This window comes from Prorops nasuta, unplaced genomic scaffold, assembly GCF_024137725.1.
Source record: "Prorops nasuta isolate Cenicafe-Biocafe unplaced genomic scaffold, Cenicafe_Pnas_1.2 PNAS00003, whole genome shotgun sequence".
NCBI classification, from domain to species: domain Eukaryota; kingdom Metazoa; phylum Arthropoda; class Insecta; order Hymenoptera; family Bethylidae; genus Prorops; species Prorops nasuta.
The window spans coordinates 5,940,607-5,956,042 of NW_027116800.1; the positions used below are offsets into that span (position 1 = coordinate 5,940,607).

At 36.5% G+C, this 15,436-nt stretch overlaps 3 protein-coding genes across 3 annotated transcripts; all 3 read right to left on the reverse strand.

The window, feature by feature from the left end:
• Position 1: 1 nt before the first annotated feature.
• Positions 2-2,902, reverse strand: P58IPK (dnaJ homolog subfamily C member P58IPK). Its single transcript, XM_066747493.1, has 6 exons — positions 2,713-2,902; positions 2,521-2,631; positions 2,195-2,394; positions 1,793-2,121; positions 1,344-1,687; positions 2-1,273 (listed from the first exon to the last, which is right to left on the reverse strand). The coding sequence occupies exons 1-6, from the start codon at positions 2,768-2,770 to the stop codon at positions 855-857; spliced, it is 1,461 nt and encodes a 486-aa protein (XP_066603590.1). The 5' UTR covers positions 2,771-2,902; the 3' UTR covers positions 2-854.
• A 949-nt stretch (positions 2,903-3,851) lies between these two features.
• On the reverse strand, positions 3,852-13,460 carry bel (ATP-dependent RNA helicase bel). Its single transcript, XM_066747489.1, has 9 exons — positions 12,892-13,460; positions 11,381-11,462; positions 11,079-11,294; positions 10,678-11,033; positions 10,109-10,581; positions 9,727-10,031; positions 9,327-9,626; positions 8,963-9,232; positions 3,852-8,874 (listed from the first exon to the last, which is right to left on the reverse strand). The coding sequence occupies exons 1-9, from the start codon at positions 12,934-12,936 to the stop codon at positions 8,768-8,770; spliced, it is 2,154 nt and encodes a 717-aa protein (XP_066603586.1). The 5' UTR covers positions 12,937-13,460; the 3' UTR covers positions 3,852-8,767.
• Positions 13,461-13,596: 136 nt separating this feature from the next.
• RpL8 (ribosomal protein L8) lies at positions 13,597-15,284 on the reverse strand. The gene is made up of 5 exons (XM_066747494.1): positions 15,219-15,284; positions 14,789-14,937; positions 14,412-14,553; positions 14,018-14,331; positions 13,597-13,833 (listed from the first exon to the last, which is right to left on the reverse strand). Exons 2-5 carry the CDS (start codon positions 14,924-14,926, stop codon positions 13,654-13,656), a joined length of 774 nt encoding a protein of 257 aa, XP_066603591.1. The 5' UTR covers positions 14,927-14,937; positions 15,219-15,284; the 3' UTR covers positions 13,597-13,653.
• Between the last annotated feature and the right edge of the window lie 152 nt (positions 15,285-15,436).

Genomic DNA, 15,436 nt, shown 5'->3' on the forward strand with positions numbered 1-15,436 from the left:
CTTGTTTTATCTCTGTATAAATTATTCAAATATATTTTTAAAAACCTTGGATAAAGTATATACACGATATCTCGGTTCACATTCATACGTAGACACGCGCGCACAGCACAAATGATCAGTACCAACGCTAAATGTAGACACTATACAATGTATAAACAAATGGATTTCAATTAAATCTAACTACATGCTCGAAAGCAAGCTGTCACAACTGAGTCTTGTTACCTAAATTCACATTTATTCCTGCCACATCATGTTGTAATGGCAGTGCATCCTACCTGTGAATTATGAAACGGTAAGAAACTATGATAGATTTTTGCATTAAATTACAAACGAGACTTTCCCGGGAATTCATAAACCGTGCTTAAGTTCAAACCCCCATTGAAGCCTATGTGTTATATAGTCTATAGATTTCACCGGGCATAAGCTTGAACTTGAGCTTAAATTTCGTTTATGAATTCCGGTGTTACTATCTGACAGAAAAAAAGAAACTCAAAATAACATGCTCGAGTTGTACCTCGTTCATATTACACCTTTCAGTCTGTTCATAAGAATTATTACAGTATTTTGTTAACTGATTCCTATCTCAAACTGTACACGAGAATTATCAATGATATTTCTTTTTACAATAACTTATAAATCACTCGTGTGAGGATAGAGCTTATATGAATTGACATACAAGCTCTACATTATGAAAAATTCAGTTCTATCTACGAGGCAAACTGACGATGGTAATTGATTAAACAAGTTAAGCTAGCAATTGTTTGCCTCAATTATATTAAGCTTGAAAGTAGCAATTTTAAATTGGTAAGATGAATTTTTGTGTAAACAATTGAATAAAAAAAAAACAAGAAATACTAATTAAAGTGGAATTTAAATTGGAAGGGTGAACCATGAGGATAGTGAAATTCGCGGAAGCCATTGAAACCATGTGGATTTTTTCCAGATTCTGGATCTAATGGATCCTCTCCTTGATCGAATTTCGCTCTCTTCTCATCATCCGTAAGCACCTCTTTGGCAGCGGCAATATCAATAAACTTTTTTTCCGCACGCTTTTTTTCATCTCCCTCTTGAAAGTTATCCGGATGCCATTTTTGCGCAGCTTTTCTATAAGCTTTGATTATCTCCCTTTTAGTTGCTGTTCTCGGTACATTTAGAATTTTGTAGTAATCACGAGATTCGGACAGCTTCTGACGCTGTTCCGCTTTTTGAAGACCTTGCTTCGCTCGTGAAAAATTTGGATCTATATTCAAAGCTTCCTTGAACTCCCGTATTGCTGTTTTATAAGAAAATATATTAATATTTTAGTAATAAAATAGACTAAAAAAAGTTTATCGTTTAATTACCATCGTCATACAACTCAGCAGCTAGATATGCTTCTGCACTGTCGCAAAGTAAACCAGGTTCTCGTCGAATATCCAAGGCACTTTGACAGTGAGTTACTGCTTGCTCTGGTTTATTATTACCAACATAACATTTACAAAGCAAGTGAAAAGCATTACATCGTACATTATCCACGCTCGACTCGGAAGTTAAAATTCTTTGAGCCGATTCTATACAAGCATCGTAATCCTTTAATTCTTCTGCATTTTCCGCTTCTTTTAAACATTTATTAACTTTTTTAAGCTTCCTATAAAATGGCGAACATTTCTTATGTTCTGGATCAAGCTTTAAGCACTTTCGAATCTCCCTGCAATTTTTAATATCAATAATCCAATAGTTAAAATTGATTTGCTACTAGAATGATATAACTAATTCATTCTTACAATAAGTACCATATAGCACATATACTTACGTTAAAGATTCTTCAACATCTCCTACTTTGTATAACATCAAGGATAGCTTATACAATCCTTCCGTATTATCGGATAATAACTTTGTGGTCATTCTTATATCTGATATCGCACCTAAATAATTCTCCAATTTCACATAGCTTTCAGCCCTTAGCTCCCTGAGATGAGCTGCCCATGGGCAGACTTGAATGACATTCTGTGTAATCAAATCTATCGCAGCGGCATGGTCCTCATGATAGATTAGATTTTCAGCATTTGCTAAGCTTTCTTTTACAGTAGCTATTGTATATAAAGAGTTTAATGCCTCTTGATTATTTTCATCTACAGAGAGCTATGAAGAACTCGTATTTTTATTTTTGAATGCAAAATATAATTGTTAATATGCATAAAATATTTGTACTCACAACATCATGAAAGTCATTTTCTGCCGCATCAAAGTCAGCTTGCTTGAGCAACACATTTCCACGTTGTAGTCTAGCAGCTGTGAAATCTGGCTTTAATTCTAAAACTTTATCAAAGTCAAGTAACGCTAATTTTGCTTTTCCAAGAGCCAAGTAGACTGTACCCCTCTTATAATAAGTTAAATAATTGTTTGCATCTCCCTCTGAAAAATGAAATTTCTCTATTATATTAGAAACTACTGTTTAGCAAAAATTATATTACGTAAACAACATTTTCATAGATTAATTGTCAATAATAAATTAATGGTAAAAAGTTGACAAATACATACCAACAGCAGCATGGTAATGAGTTAACGCATCTTGCAATTGACCTCTCGCTAGAAATTCTCTGCCGAGCTCCAAATGTCTATTAATTTCCAACTGAGATACACTTCCAACTACTAGAATTTAAAATTGGAGTCTCTCAGTATCTTAAATTGTACATTCATAGTAAACATGCGAAAAGGTTAGAAACTACTTACCGTCTAATGACAAATCCAATAAAACTAGCAAAAACCCATAATGATACATGATTGGCATTGAAAACTTTTTTATGTATGGAAGTAAATTTATAAACAAGAAAGTACTGCTTTAACAAATAGCCTCCTATCCACCCGATATCAAAAAGCTGGCTAACCACACCGCCATTGCGATCGTGGTCTTATTCGATTGGTCCAACACACATGGCCAACGCCAACCCCCACCAAATACAGATGACAAATATATCAAGCGCATGGTACGGTTTTTGCTCCATTTTTTCTATGTGATATATAATTTTCTCCTGTATCATATCTTTCTTAATTAAGAGACATCGTGTATTATCAGTACTTGGGCTGCCTTTAGTTTTCTATACATTGTATTTTAATTCTTGCCGGTAGAGTAGTAGAACACCCATTCATAATTTGACAAACTTACTCTATAGCTTTCTTTGGTTAATGTATATCTCCTTTTTAGCCGTTATATTGTTTATTATTCATTATCCTATAAATATAGTGATAAATTTTGTATTACCTTTCATATTATCATTTCAAATAACCTTAAAGTAATTGATGTGAAATGGAGAGATTTTTGGGGGTATAGTAGAGGATATTTAAAAGAAGTAGGGATCGAGGGAGTAAGGAATAAAAGACACAGTATAATACTATTTAATTAAAAAAAAATAATCTCATTTTCAAAATAGAAATGCTTCAAGTTCCTGACGGCGCTCGTTTTTAATTCGAATTAGTAGATAGATGGTAAATATTGAACTAATACCCGACACTTAAAGAAATATTGACTTATTCAATTATAAGCTTTTTTAATATCTAGATAGTTTAAATTTAAAATAAAATACTACGAATAGAAGCTATCATGAACTTTTGTAAAACATTAAATTAAATTTATCGAAACTATAATAAAACTAGTTATTTTATTATTCAAATTTATATACTAAAATTAATTTTACTCAAAGAAGTCATGAAAACAATAGACTTGATACAAATGCTGAAATATATAATCAGTTGAAAAATTACAAATATAAGTTTTAAGAAACATAAAATTATATATACAAATTAATGAAGAAATTTGGCTGAATTTTTATTATTGCAATTCATGAAGGTAATAAAATAAATAGCGATACCTATACACACCATAATTTTTTGTATCTTTATTATGTTTCATTTTGTAGAATTCTCCTGTCACTCTCATAATACTATAAATAAACGAGGGATTCACTAAACGAACATTGAATTAATGCGTGATCCATCGTCCCATATGTAGTATTTGTAACAATATTGACACTTGATACTTTCTCCCACAAAGCTGCCGAACTACAATTTCACACAATATGCTACTATAATTAAAAAGTGCACGCACTATACTCTTTGAAAAAAGCCATACTTATAGGATATCTTCATTTATTAAACCATTTAATCAATAGCCGTACGACATACAAATATATTGGGATTTCTCCCAATATTTCCATGTGAATTTTTGATTCGTTACGCTTTCGAATAGAAAAGAAAAGAAAAAAAAACATAAATTATAGCGATTAATAGAGTAATAGATCGGTAAAACAATTTACGCTCTCCGAAATCTTTCATACAATTCATTTACTCGTAAACGGAGAAATAGATAGATAGAAGTATCATTAAAGTTACAGGTGTATACGCCCTAAGTCGTTCGTCGCTTAAACATAATTTTCCGATGGAAATACAAGGAGAAGAGCTGAGTAATTTGAATCGATTAAATCCGAATGAAATGTACATTTTAAAATTTGGCAAATAATAATAGAAAGAGCGAGAGAGGGGATCGTTATAAGGATGAACGACGAAGGACGAAGGACGAACGACGAACGACGTTACTCGATCAATCGAAACATTTATAAAAGAAGACATTTTCTTTTGCCATCATCCCAGCACTTATTGCCCGCGAACTTTGTTTTCGCGCGTATGCCATTGCAAAACGCGTATAGATGACAACATTTCATAGATTGCTAAAATTCTCTCAATATGGACAGGATGATCGAAGACACGTGCATGCATGACATAAGCACAGTCGTGTTCCTCTTTCGAAAATGCGTCATCCAAAAGCGTATTGAATGACCAGATTTCTTCTCACTGATGTCTAACGGTGCACATATGTAAAAAATAAATAATAGAAACTATTCGCACGTGAACAATTTTTTCTATTCGGCTTATAGCCGCATTACAAGTCAGCTCTGCTGATATTTTGTTTCTCTTGCATACAGCGCATGTACGCATAAAGTTAGCTTACAACGCATATAATGTCTTTCGTGTATGTGTGCTTTGTAATCTCGTATGTAATCTTTTTTCTCTTCGTAATGATTGCAGTCACAGTCAACGTCAATTTTTTCTTCTATACAGTAATATTCAGTAATTCGTAATCGTAGCCCCTTTACTTCGAATCGCACTTTTCTCGAAAAAATCGACACGAAGAACGAAGGATTCCCCGTGTCCCCATTATAGTTATTCTATCGCTTATGCGCAAATCCAATAATGTTTCTTAAGGCTGCTCGTCCGATATACTTCAGAGGACTAAACATGACATAAAAAGGGTACATGTCGTATAGGATACAAAAAACGCAATTGTTCTTTCGAAACAAGCAACGCAAAAATAAATACTAGATAGAATAATAAATAGTGTCGTTTAATTAGTTTAGTTGATCTCGATCAATCCTCTCTACGCTCCCTAAATATTTCCTACATGACCTAAATCATAGTACCGTGTTCTATTGATTCGTATATCGTTATTTGCGAGATGGTGAACGGTTGACGATATTCCTAAACTTATATTCGAATCGATGGTAAAACTTAGGATACACTAGTAAAATCAATGGTAATCTCGGCATAGTTGGAAATTTCTGAAGGATACAAAATTATTGGAAAGTTAATCAATGTTCAGCGGCTAAGCAGACATTGCATGTTTAATAATCTCCGTCTGCCTAGCTTTATGCTTCGCACGCACGATCAAAATTTTCTTTCGACTTGCGTACATTCAATTATACTATAACAAATAGCATGCGTCATTAGCTATCTCACTCACTCCCCGAGACCTGTTAAAATTTATCATCCTGACCAAAGATATATATGTATATACATATGTATATATATAACAGAAATTCCTTTACAGATTTATATCTCATAGTTTTATAAAAACTATTCGCAGTGTCTAAAAATGCACGCTGCCCCATCGCAGCAAGCGTTAATTTCAACTCCCGCTCGACTGTAATAAATGCTATACAAAAGAAGAGACAAGTATAATATTCGATATAATAAATTTTAACAGGTAAAAATTCATCTCGCATCTCTTACGCTGGCCAATTAACTTAATGAACAAAATCAGACAAAGCGTGGCGTTACGCAACGCGTCGAATGGTGTATAATGCGCATGTAATACCATATTTAGAGATGAAAAAAAGGAAACAAACAAACAAACAAAAAAGGTATTAAAAAAAAGAGCAATAAAATACCGAAAACTAGATTAATAATGTGTATAATGAGATACGGCAAGAAGTACAACATTCATCGAGAGATTATCATAGTTTAATCGAATGATTGTGCCGTAGGGTCGTCGTTGGATTCTCTGGAGAGCTGGCCGAATTGCTCTCGACAAAAAGATTTTCGCAATATTCTTGGCAGGGCTTCCGAACACAAGGATGGACTTGTCGACGAATCGTATATATAGGAAAATCTGAACGGACCATTCGCACTATGGTCGGAAGCCAATATAACGTTATTCGTTAATATGCGCTAGGTTGAAAGTTGTTGTCGTCTCTATTTGAAAAAAGTATCTCAGTCCTCTAGACACGAGGCATTCACGCTTTGGTCCACGATCACACGGCACACGTCTCACACACGCGATTGCACTATTAATCTATTAATATAACAGGTATAATAAGTATGACATGTCTAAAAATTCTGTCAGTTGTGTCACGCAAATTGAATTTGTACTTTTTTCTCTTTCTCTCTCTCTCTCTCTCTCTCTCTCTCTTACTCTCTCACGCATAGATTAGATAAGAATTCGACATTCGCAAAAAAGATATCGATATTCTACAAAGCCCTACCAACGTCACCATCAACAGTAGCAGTAACGATGCGCGACCCGTCATTATTATCTATCATTAATGCGCGTTATTTTAAGTAGAAACAATGCCCCAAAAACGTCTTTTCAGGACCACAAGAGCTAGCGTTCAGCCCTCCCCGATCGGACAACAGCCACGTTGTTCTTGTTATATAATATTGTAACGACTTAATATTCCATTGTAGTTCGAGAGAATAGCTGAGCAAGCCATCCCCCCCCTGACATTCAATACCAATAAATTAATACACTTTTAATATTTGTATTTCGTTAATTGTTCTTTTCTCAATCCGCGTGGAAATTGAATGTCACAAAGATCGTTAGATATCACAGTCGTTTTTCAATTATTTTAATGTTATGTATTTACGAATATTACTTAAAATGTATTTATATATTTATATATTTATATATTTATATATAGTTTATCGTACTGATAAATACAGTTATAAAATATGAATGCGCCTGTGGCCACCTTAACAAAAGGGGCTTGCATTTTTATAGAGTTGAGCCAACCATAAGCAGCGCAAATTATTTCTGCTTTTTGTTTTAAACCCTCCTGTAACTGCAACCGTATTTTAACTCGTTTGAACAGTATTCTTTCATTAGTAAAGTACTCTCACGTGAAGAAAGAGTACCTTGTTACCTGAATGTTTTACATAACACACCGCACTGATTTGTTCACAGAGCAACGTCTCTCTTACAATTAGAAATACTTTTGAAATTATTACATTTAATTGTACCAATATTTTAAACGTAAAATAACTTTAATTTTGCAACTAACACTAACTGTGTGTAAGATACCATTGTAAAAAATGCCATTTTTTCAATACACATTGCGGACGCTCTTAGATCAAGCTACCTAATCGCTACTGCAACATTATCGAATTTCTAAATGTAATTAAAGACGAGGTCAATCTCTTACACACACTCTCTCTCCTTACTACCCCCCTCCCCTTCCACCTTCTTCCCTCTACACCCCGTTTCTCGTTATATTTTATCTTCCTTATTAATGTCATTGGTTCATGCAAAGCTCACGTAGCTCATGCGAATAAATCACGATATATCTGGCGCAACGTCGTTTGTTTCTGGGGACGGCAAAACAACAAAGTATCATTCGTCGATAAATTACAATTCGGAAAGGAATCGTTATAAAACTTATAGCAAATAGTAATTTAACGTACCCTCGGACATCTAGCATAATATAATAAATAGAGAATGAAAAATGACGTTTCACAGTTTTGAAATGAAATCGCACAAGGCAATAATCTTCGGACTTGAAGAGAATCGCTACTTTGAGCAATTTAGCGCCATTTCAAAGAGCAACGCCAAGATTCGCATAGGTACGTTTGCTAAATCTTGAAATTATTTAAATAATATAGCTACTATGAGCCCCGTAGTCTCGACAGGAGTTCTAAAAAATTTGTCTAAGATTTTCCACCTACTATGTGTTATATCGTTATTATTATCCGAATAAGAGCAATAACGATTGATTTGATTTATTAGTGATTATACTACTTATATCCGTCAGCACGTATTGCAACCAAACTTTGGGTGGTTTTACTATCTATAATGCTTAACAAATCCCATTGGCAACTCACACCTGATTTTTACTGAGATCATTATTATTTAACATCACTTTAACTTTCTCTTGCCAATGTTATCAAATTGCACGTAGGATTTGTTAATACTTTGTTGCGCGTGAATCGAGGTTTAAAATCCAGACAACAATGTTTTATCACCCAATAACTGAAGTGCACAGGCAGTCAACGAATATGATTTTTTAATGTATAATTACTGCTGTTGGTTTGATGTATTCACGTGCAACTCGCACGTGTTAAGTATGTGTTTATGTGTGTGTGAGTTTGTGGTGTTTCTGTGTTTCATACGTGTTTTCTTACATTTAATTAAATTTGCGTGTAGTAATAATGATAGAAGTGGCAATAGAGATGGTAATATGATTTATTTATCCCAACCTGTCCACCAGTCGGGTCCATTGGTGCTGCCATTGTTAGGTGTATTGTTGTATGATGAATTACTGTAATTACCACCATAGCCTCCTCCATAACCTGCAAAGAGTATTTCAAAGGCTCTAGGCATAAAGAGAATTAAACAATTTTAAGACGACTATTAATTGAACATGGATGATCAACGTACCTCCATAACTACCTGGTCTACCGCCAATAGAACCATTATTACGTGGAGGACCAGAACCAGATTGCTGACGATAATCTCTTGCGCCGAAGCCACCACTATACCGACCCTTTGTATTTCCACCAGGTCGACGAGATCCACCTCCAGAGAATCTAGCATCAGTGAACATATCCTCGAGCCAAGGCGGAAGCTCTTGGTTAGCCTCTATCAATAATGATACCAAGTCTCTAACAAGATTGTGGTTTTTACTGTTAAAGAACGATGTTGCCAGACCTGTAAAATTTAAAATTATTCATAGATTCGGATACGCTCAAGTACTACTCTAGTGGAGAAAAGAAGACAGAGAGAAAGGCGCTAATTCACAAACCTAGATTCCCCATACGACCGGTACGTCCAATTCGATGAACGTATTCCTCAACATCTCCAGGTAAGTCAAAGTTAATAACGTGTTTCACATGAGGAATATCGAGACCACGAGCAGCTACGGCCGTAGCCACGAGTATAGGCGTCTTTCCAGCACGGAAACGACGCAAAGCTTCTTCACGCTCGCGTTGACATCGATCACCGTGAATGCTCGTAACTGGATAATTCATCTGATGCAAATATTCTTCCAACATATCAGCACCTTTCTTTGTTTCCACAAACACTAAAGTGAGAGACTCGGAAGCTGAAATCATTCGACAGCGACTGGTTATTGAGAAAATTCCTAATAGCTTACTTCAAAGTACACACAAAGTAGCAGTGTGATTAGCAATATGTAAACCTACTCGGATCGGCAAAGTTGCTAGCTTGCAACAGATCAAGAAGATACGATCGTTTATCGTGCTCCTCGACCCATACAATTTTCTGCGTAATATTTTCGGATGTCGATCCTACACGACCAACGGCTAAGAAAATATAATTGCTTAAAAAGTCTCTGGCCAACATTTGAATCTCTTTCGGGAAAGTTGCTGAGAACATGAGAGTTTGCCTTTCTCCAGTAGGAGGCATAGTGTCTTCTTGCACAATACGTCTAATTTGCGGCTCGAAACCCATATCTAACATACGATCTGCTTCATCAAGAACTAGGTAACTGAAATTTGTATAAATAATATAATAAGATCTCCAAGCGAACATCTCAGGACAATATAATACTAAAACAATTCTCACCGGCAGTTGTGTAATCCAATTTTTCCTCGGCTAAGCATATCTACGAGACGGCCAGGAGTTGCCACAAGAAGATGGCATCCACGATCTAATTCTCGCATTTGGTCCATCATGTTAGCTCCACCGTATACAACGGCAGGACGCATACGTGATCTGTATGCAAACTTGCGAGCTTCGTCATAAATCTGAGTGGCAAGCTCTCTAGTTGGGGCCAATACCAGACCCAACGGATACTGCTTAGGTCTACCAAACGCGTTAATCTGAGGTGGCGGTGGACGTGGGCCACTCTCATAAATCTGATTTAATATTGGCACTAAAAAGGCCGCGGTTTTACCAGACCCAGTTTGGGCACAGGCCATCACATCACGGCGACCGATAATAATCGGAATCGCATATTTTTGAACTGGTGTAGGTTTGTCATAGCCAGCCAAGCTAATGCTGTTCTTTATTATCTCCGTCAGCTTAACCTCGTCAAACTGAAATAAATTAATGGAAAGAAAGGTTAAGAAAAGGCAGCGAAATATGAGAGAAATAAATATAAATATGCATCTTCTGTCAGAGAGATTACTCACGGAAGTAATGTGCGGTGGTATGTTGTCGCCAGTGGCCTCAACTGGGATATCCTCGTATTTACTAAAGTTGATTCCTGTATTGCCTGTGCCGAACAGCTCTTGCTCCAATCGCTCGTCTCTCGTGGTAGGAATCGTCCAATCAACCTCGCCTCTTCCTCCTCCACGTCCGCCCCCGTCTCTGCCATCTCTGTTATCGTACTTCCATCTACCACCTCCACCTCCACCTCCACCTCCACCTCCGCCACCGCCTCCGCCTCCGCTTCCCATTCTGTGATCGTTCCTGCTCTCCTGCCAGCGGTCATTTCCCGAGCTAATCGGTCGGTCTCGCTCGGAATTACCGTATCTAAAGTCACGACCTCCTCCTCCGCCACCGCCACCGCCGCCACCGCCACCGCCGCCGCCATTTTCTTGAGGTCCATTGCGTCTGTTGCGTCCTCCAAAGTTGCCGAAATTCCCATACTCATTGTCGCGCGAATATCGCGTATCCCGATATCCTCCTCCTGGACCTCCCCTGCCACGGTCCCTATCCCCTCTATCTCTGTCACGATCTCCTCCCCTATCTCTGTCGGAGAATGATCGCGAGTTGACAGAGGAATGATGCTCAGGCTGTACGTTACCTACGATTCAACAATCATCTTAGTTTCTCCCGAAAATCGCTCAAAATATTCTTTCTATAATCTCAATGATGAAAAAAACTCCTTACCTCCAGATTTGTTTCGTAGAGGCGGTGGCACGTAACGGTCCCCACTCGGTTGGCGGGTACCCTGCAAGTCCAGACCAGCTAACTGAAAATTTCAAACATTCCTTTATTATACTTGTTACCAGATCTTTTCTAGTAAATGACTCTAACAGCATCATTTGAACACTAAACTCATCAAATTGTGTGAAAAGTTCTCTTTTTCGATTTTTAAAATTTCCCACGTTTCTATAGATTTAAATTTCTCGAACTTCATAAGATTCTTTAATTGATTGAAAGTCTCCTAAGTAATTTGCGCTACAAGTTTGCTTTGGTAAATAATTCTATATTGGTTATAACGAGACTCGGAAGAATGTGGTAGTGAATGCGATTACTGGGTTAAAAGTAAATTTTGCTTGTTGATTTATAAACTTTTCAGTTTAGCAATTGGTTTTTCTTTTACAGAAATCTAGTGTACACAGCGTAACTGATTTAAGACTAAAAAATTTAAAAATTCGTAAATAGAGAAGAGAAATTAAAGGTTAAATCTTTTATGTGAATCTTAAGCGCAGTCCTTAATAATAAAAACTTATCAAGGGTTAAAAGGTGTTTAAATCCGCACATCCTATTAGTCAATGGATTGCTTTGTGACGTCTAACCAATAGGGCAAGGTCACCAGATAGTTCTACCGATGCCTGACCAATAGGAAGTCTCGAATTATAGGTGTTTTAATTCTTAATAACTTTTTAGTCGATGCCTAGACTAAAAAGTCATTTCGAACTTTAAGGCCAACATTACCAAGTCCGATTATGATGAAGCCAAGTTAGAGTAGTATAATTCATGGTTTAACGGGAACTATACTACATTAGGTCAACTTTTCTGTAACCAGGCTTGGTGATGTTAGTCCTTGCTCTTAAAATCAACCCTTTGATTCAATATTCTCGGGTTGACAGGCTTAGACCGGGGCACAATGTACATTTTTGGTAATATATATATGAATCAGATTAAATGGGAAGATATAAACGGTAGTTTGATTGAGTAATAAAAATAAAGGCTACTGAAAAAAGTAAATGTTTGCAAAAAAACGTGTATAATAGAAACACTACATTATCAGCGAGCATCAGGGATATCCAATCAATTCGATAAAGATTGTGGTAACCTGCAACCCTTGTGAAAAAGTAGCATGGACATTGAGGATGGCACGAGGCATATCGTTCCCGGAATTACCCAGCGCACCGCCATTACAAACTAGGATATATACGTCACAACCGAGTTCAGCGGCGACTCGAACAAAAGTTCTTTACCCAATCATCTTTAGAAACGAAACGCTTTTGCCGTGATCGATAATTCAGTTCGATGAGATGCAAATAGAAAAAAATTTGGCGATTGAAGGGAAAAGCGATGTAGAGAAGAATGGACAGGGAAAACGATAAGAGGATAATGTGTAAAAGGGGTAGCGGAGAGGGGAAAAGGCGTTTGTAAGAAGAAAGAACGCTTGTCAAAGATTTGAAATAGAAAATGTGTTTATGTTAAATTACCTGCTGCTCTAGACCTGATCCATTTTGGTTGGCTGCATTACTCATATTACTCCGCCTCGGTGCGTAGTTTTCGTATCTCTCCCGTAGAAGCCTCGTTTAGCTATGCGTCTTCTCCTTTTCTAATCACCGATCAAAAAACTTCTATTCCCTCTTCCAACCGTTCAAGTCTTTCTCAAACACTTAGTGATTTGCTTGTTAGACGGAATGATTACTTTTCCGACTTCCGATCGTGGCTAGTCCGACACAAAGGAAACTTGAAGATTGAACTGAATACTATGAAACCTGAAACAGAGGCCCCTGGCCACACTTGACGTCGACGCAACAAAAATGGCCGAGATCCCTACAGTAACTGGGAAGATGGACGACGCGTTACTTCCGTTCTATGGGTTCTATGCTCATTTGCGAGCTGCAAATTCTTGCGATATGCTAACACAGCGCTCCCTAGTGACCACTTTCCTTTACTATCTTTATTATACACTACTAAGCGAGATCAATATATGTATATGGAAACACAAAATGAATAAGCTTTAAACTCACTGCACGTGGGTAACATTCGCAATCCAAATTTTTTTAAAATCAACTACTTTTTAATAAGGGAATTTTACACCATGCCACTGTTAATTTAACACAATTGAGGTTATCTAAATGTTAATCGCTTCAAATTATGCGTATATAAATAAACAGAAACAAATGAATAAGACAAAATTTTTGATTTTTCCATTTTTATTTACAACGTACACCAAAAAAAATTCAGCGTTTGATCTAATCGTCCTTCTTGGTGTCCGTCTTTCCTCCTCTGATTCTACCGGTACGACGTGCAGCGATAAGACCGATCTTCCGTCCAGCACTTGTTCCACGCTTGACAGTGGAAGCCTTACCAATATGCTGGTGATTACCACCACCATGAGGATGTTCAACAGGGTTCATAGCAACACCACGAACCTACGAAAAATTATTTAATATTTAGCATTGAAAATCAATTTTGCTAAATAAGAAGTTGCACGTTATTACATATCTCAGTTTAAATTTATCTACAATTCATATTTCAGGTTTCAAATGTCAAACCATCATTGAAACAACCATATTTTTGTAACAAAGTATTGACAAATATAAAAATCATAAGCACCTTTGGCCAGCAGTTCCTCTTGACCTTGAATTTGTGGAAGGCACGACCAGCCTTCAAAATAGGCTTATCAATACGTCCACCTCCCGCAACAATGCCAACCATTGCTCTGTTGTTCGATGGTATGACTTTCTTTGCACCAGATGGCAACTTCACCCTAGTTTTCTTTGTATCTGTATTGTGGGCGATTACAGTTGCATAATTTCCAGAAGCCCTGGCAAGACGGCCCCTGTCACCAGTTTTCTCCTCCAAATTACACACAATTGTACCTTCTGGCATCTGACCCACAGGCATTACATTACCAATCTGAAGATTAGCTGAAAGGGAAATCATTAGTACAATTATTATGTAAAACAATATATTTATAAATGTTGAAGCAGTTTTTTGAAAAACTCACATTTCTTGCCACAATACACAAATTGTCCTGTGTACATGCCTTCAGGAGCAATAAACAATTCCTTGCGGGTTTTAAACCTGTATGGATCCCGAAAATGAACCACAGCAAGTGGAGCACCACGGCCTGGATCATGGATGATATCCTATAATATAAACAGTTATAGTTTAATACAAATGATAAATTAACTTTCAGTAAGAATTAAAATATTTAACAATTTGTCAGAAAGAGCCTCTAGTATTTAATCTTCATTAACACTCAGGTGTAGGTATACTAGAATTCATCATGGGTAAAGAGGTTATATTGTTTGTGTTGACAGACAAGATTCTCAAGCTTGGCTATCAAAAATTAACATAAAGTTGAAACTGTATTATTCATACCTTTACCACACCCTTGGTATATCCATGTCTTTCAGTATAATCAAGAGAACGAAGTTTTGGAGCTCCCTTTCTCCTTTTTGTATGGGATCTGAAAACAGATCCAGCTCCCTTACGCTGGGCACGAATTACACGACCCATGGTTCAAAAACCTGTAAAACGATGAAAAATTGAAAATTATTATAAAACTACGCACTTTCATCGAGTAAAAATACTATGAAACTATGAAATGTCATGATATGATTAACACGCCGACAAGACCCCAAAATCAAAAGTCTGTTTACATAAAATAAACTTTTTGTTGCAAAAAATAATCGACGGATTGTTTAGGGGAATTAGTCAATATTATAGACATTATTTTTTTAATGGTAGATGCAGCTTCCATTGATAAATATTGATGGATTTCAAGGATCGAGCTAACACAAGCACGTACCTTAACAGCCGATAGCAATAAGAGGAAGTCGTAAGCGTGCGCAAACGGAAGTCTCCTCGATGTCTCTTCAACTTCGATAGTCGAAACAATATGGCACTGCGAGAGCCCGCCAATTTAAAAAGTTTTTAAAAATTACGCACGATAAGATGATTTATTTAAAAAATTTACAAGCTTCATAGTAAATATACTTTTATAGTATATTTTTTAAGAACATCCAC